This window comes from Protobothrops mucrosquamatus, unplaced genomic scaffold, assembly GCF_001527695.2.
Source record: "Protobothrops mucrosquamatus isolate PMUCROS unplaced genomic scaffold, P.Mucros_1.0 scaffold1312, whole genome shotgun sequence".
Classification (NCBI taxonomy): Eukaryota; Metazoa; Chordata; class Lepidosauria; order Squamata; family Viperidae; genus Protobothrops; species Protobothrops mucrosquamatus.
In genome coordinates, this window is record NW_015387513.1 from 224,414 (window position 1) to 229,468 (window position 5,055).

The window sequence follows — 5,055 nt, forward strand, 5'->3', positions numbered from 1 at the left end:
GCAGTTAAATTAGCAAATTGCTGCTGAGTGAATCTTGCTTCCCCATTGACTTTGCTTATCAGAAGGTCACAAAAGGACACAGCAAACATCATAAATACATGCCAGCTGCCAGGTATTCAAATTTTGATCGCATGACCCTGGGGATGCTGCAATGGTTATAAGTGTGAAAAAATGGTCATAAATCACTTTTTTCAGTAGAATCATAACTTTGAACAGTCACTAAACAAATGCGTGTCCAGATCTAGCGCTACCTACATAGTATTCAGCTCTTGGCCTTGTACATTTTTGCTTATTGCATGGAAATATTTTCTTCCTTTGCATTCATCAAAATGGTGATGGGTATTCACACGAAAGGAGTGTGTATCTTTGATAACTAAACTGACACGAACGATAAAGCTGGATGAATGAGAGTTGAGGGAAAGGATAGGGACAGAAACACAACAATACCAGATTACAAAAATGCCTAATGTACAATGATGAAAAAACATTACCTTTCTCCAAAATGCATAACACTTTCATCCTTACGTGGAAGGCTTTCATTTCATAGCTTTAGGGGTTTAATCATAAAATTTGGGAGCAATGCAGTACCTGAGGAAGTTGAGACAAAAGGGGAAGTAACCTCATGCTACATGATTAGAGAGCCTCTCATTCAAGAGGTGGAGGTGAACAAAGAAGCTGCAATGGCAGCTACATAAAGGAATTCTCCAGGGTTAACAATTAACTTTTCCTGATCCAATTTCCCATGTATATAAGCAAACCCCTCTCCCCCCACCAATATTTTCAGATATATCGAGATACTTAAATGTGCAAGGGAGTTCCAATATTACCCCTACAGTTAAAGAGGAAGATCCAGTTCCAGGCCACTAAAAACATGATTGTCCTAGAATTAGAAGTAAACTCATGCCCCGCCTTCCTGTCACGTTACATGGATTTCTCATTAACAGGAGGCATAGCAAACCTTAGTCAACGCAACCAAGTGTGGGGATTCAGGCAGTATCTCTGAAGAGAAGAATTGACTACTTTTTCCTCAGTGTCAGCACTACACCTACTGCGACAGCCAGGATGGCTACGGCAGCCGCCCCACCGTACAGCAGAAGTGATTTGCCCTCTGGCAAAAGAATGGGTTTCTCCTCTCCCTCAGGAGACTTTTCTTCAGAATAGCTCTCTCTCGGTAGTTTTGCTTCTTCTTCTGGTAGTTGTATTTTCTCAGGCTTGGGGGAAGCCTTTTCACTCGAAGGAGTTAGTTGTTTGGCAGACTTACTCAACATCAGAGGCTCAGGTTCAGGATATTCCACTACTCTCCCCTCTTTGTCACCCTCAGTGGGCAAAGGTGCAGAAGGGCTGAGTCTTTTAATCAACGAGCTTTCGGCCTCTGTTTTCAGCAACGCAGCTGGGACTTCTGGCAAGCTCAATTTTTTAGCACTTGGTTGCAGGCCCACTTCTGACACTGCTGCCTCCTCGACACTCTCTTGTATCTCTTCCTTTTCAACATGTACAATATCTGAATTCGAAGAGTTGTTTTCGCTCCTTTCTTCTCCACCTTCATTGCTGTCCAAGCTTTTTACTTCTTCAGGATCCATAGCTACTTGCTGCCACGACTCGGGCCCCAACGAAACTGGCAAGCTCTCTGTATGCCAGCTCTGGCTGGCCGACAACGAAACAGGTAAGCTCTCCGACTGCCAAGATGTTGTTACCGTGGGTGACTCAGGTGGGCTCACCTGGCCTGAGTTGTCACTAGTTAGGATGTAGATGTCATTGCTGTCTTCAGCAATGACTCCATGGAACTCTTCCTCTTCAGAATCCAAACTAAAAACAGTTCCCTGCATGGAGGGGAAAGTAGCAGTCATCAATACCATCAGAGTTCAGAACATATACTTTTAAGCAATATATATTCATTTAACAGCTAGAGGAATCTGAAATACTGGTAGTCCTCGCTCGGCAGTCCCAGAAGTCCTGATTGTGGTCAATAGGTGAGAACTGATCCATATTTAGATAAAGACCTCAAGCCTTGTGCAGATGAGGCTCGGCAGCCTTGCTGCAGTTGCCTCTGTTTCAAGTTTCCCCACTCCTACCTCCCTCCTCTCTCTTCCCTTTTGGCCACCACATCACTTCCCTCTGACCTTCACTGTCTTCTTCCTCCCACTGCTGGCCCAGGATCCAGACACTGGGCAAAGTTGCAGCCAAGGGAGGTAGGTAGCAAGCACAATGGAGCCTTGTCTGCCAAAAAGAGCTCACTGAGCCAGCCAAGGAGGAAGCAGCAGAATGGAGCTAGTGGAGAAGGCAGGGTGGCACTGCAGGCAGAAGTTCCCTGGGCAAAGGTGGCAGCAAGCCACGGCTTCATCACTGCCCTGCCTCCTCTGCTAGCTCCGCCCTTGCATAGCGCTTGGATCCCAGGCCAGCAGCGGGAAGAAGATGCCAATGGCCAGCTAGGAGTGGCAGGGGTAGCAAACTGCCGGCCTGCGGACTGGATGCGTCATGCGGAAGCCGCGCCCACCCCATTGCCGGCAATGGCAAAACAGTCCTGATACGTTGCGCGGCGTCACGTGACGTCGCGAGTTTGACATGTCCGCTGTAGTGGAATACAGAGTAGAGATGAGGGGGTGGGGGAGTTAGAAGGTGGGGAGAGTTGAAGTGCTGCACTTATAAACGAGGGCTATTTTTTTAATCACGTGATCAACAGAAGCACTGCAACCACTGGCTACAAGTATTATTCATTCAGCGCCATCAGAACTCTAAATAGTCACTGACAGATGGTCATTAAGCAAAGACTAACTATGCAGAAGCACTTAAAACCAAGTTCTGAGTTTTAATAAATTAGAACAAAACAGTAATGTTACTATTGAGTAAAAATAGTGGCAATTTATATTTATAAAATGATAAAACATGGAACACCTTTTTACAATGTACTGCATTTATGCAAACTCCATGATATGGAGTTTAAACTTAAGAATAACTTATTTATTCTATTTGGGTCAGTACCAGATTTCCAAATCCAACCATGTATCGACACATTTGAAAAGTTTCATTGGGTAACAGAGGATTAGAGGAATGCAATAATAATACTCAAAGGCTTTAGCTGAAAAGACAAAAGCAGGTTAAGTATCTGAATCTCAGCACAGAGCTTCAAAGAGCTAGGAACAAAGCTGGATTGGTTAAAAGTACTTTGGTAGAATTTAAAGCAAATTTGTCTTTTTCCTAAGCTTACAATGCTGCCCTCCACTGTTCATATGCAATCCTGGAAAAAAAAAATCTCGGTTATTTTTGGATATTGCCAATATATGCTATGTGAATGCCTGTTCGTTGTTTAAATTATTTTATCCTCCCCAAATCCACATTTTTGCCCAGCACTACATTCCAATACCTTCCAAAATTAACAATAATTTCATGATAAAACAAAAAAAAGAAACAATGTTTCCTATTTATTTTTTCCCAATTCTAGAAACCTATCATAAAATTTCATCAAAGTTTAATTTACTTTGTTTGAATTAAGAGAACCTAAATAATTATTGTGCCAACATAGAAAAATAAGCTAAATACACAGACTATGCAGGCTTGTTTGCCATTAGGACAGAAATATTCATCCATTATTCAGTGAAAAGCTCTTAGAACTTCCACTGATGGCCACTTTTCACGTCCATCCATCTGTGCTAATAGAATGTAGCACATTCAGACAATTGCACTGGGGCTGGCCGGCAGCCATCCAGAAAACATTATTCATAAATCCCCTATCATTCCTTTTCAGTGATCAAATTGTCATATGGGCTGAATGGCCTAACAGAGAAAAGTACATGTTATTCACTCATGAACGGTTCCTTTTCCTCTGTGCTCTACATGTTTCTAGGCTGGCTTGCTCTACCTCCCCATTGCTTTGGCATAGAAAAACATAAAACAAATGAAGTGCGCAGTAGCATTTATAATTGTGCTAGCACCCTGTGGAAAAAAGTTCCCATCTTTCTCTCTACTTTAGGACATAACAAGGTTAGATTTTCCCATCAGATATTACTATTACTAAGGAAAACTTGAGATTAGAAGAAAACTCAAGAGGGATATGGATAATACATCAGAAAACCTTTTCCTAGAATGGACATTCTAGCATTCTCCTTTACTGAATCAGATATGCCAGGACATCAGATTTATCCTTCTTAAGAAGCAACTGTTCCATAAAGTAGAGTTAAATGCTTAATTTGTGAACATGTGTAAATCTAGCTAATTTTTTAACTCCATATATCTACTGAAATAGAGTACCACTACAAGACATATTAATTTTTCAGTAATACTACTTATGTTTTGGAAACAACACAATCCAAATATCCCTAGGAGAACAATATAGGTAATTAATTTAACTGTTACACATTTCAGAAGTCAAGTTCTCGGGAAAATAGCTTTTTACTATACTATACTATAATTAGAAAGACTATACTATAATTAGAAAGGGAACCAAAAAAATATATCTTTTTAACTTCATGCTACTATACTTCCACTTCCCTTTCCCATCCCCACATCCTACTTAGGAAAAAAAATATAATAATATATTTGGTATAACACTTGACAATTTATATATATTTACTCAGAATCTAATGTCTACATTCAATTTGTTGATGGGCTCCCAACAGACATTTAGTGCAAAACTCAATGTCAAAAAAAGACTGTAAAGAGGCATGGTGATAAAATGAACTGCAATTCTTACATGCACACATTCCATTTGTGGATTTCATGGCAAAGAATTGAGGAAAATAAGGATGGGACCACAATCACCTATTCTTTATAGGTGAACTCCCCCCAGAGATCCGGATTATTCCGGATCTCCCCTCCTTCCGCCGTGCCCTCAAGACATGGCTTTTCCATCAAGCGGGATTGGCCTAGGGGGGGGGGTTTATAGGGATTTTAATTGGGATTTTATAATTTTTCTAATAACAGGTTTATTTAATATATATTTTAATTTGGTTTTTAGATATTTATTGTATAGCTCTGTTTTTACTTACCTGTAAGCCGCCCTGAGTCCCTCGGGAGAAGGGCGGGGTATAAATTAAAGTATTATTATTATTATTATTATTA

The 5,055-nt window shown here is 40.8% G+C and overlaps 1 protein-coding gene across 1 annotated transcript in view; it reads right to left on the bottom strand.

The window, feature by feature from the left end:
* Nucleotides 1-759: 759 nt before the first annotated feature.
* BCL2L13 (BCL2 like 13) overlaps nt 760-5,055 on the bottom strand; it is a 25,193-nt gene continuing 20,897 nt past the window's right edge. Inside the window, exon 7 of the mRNA XM_015821357.1 lies at nt 760-1,820. Coding sequence (XP_015676843.1) covers nt 1,017-1,820 — 804 coding nt within the window. The 3' untranslated portion in view covers nt 760-1,016. The remainder of the gene's footprint in view (nt 1,821-5,055) is intronic.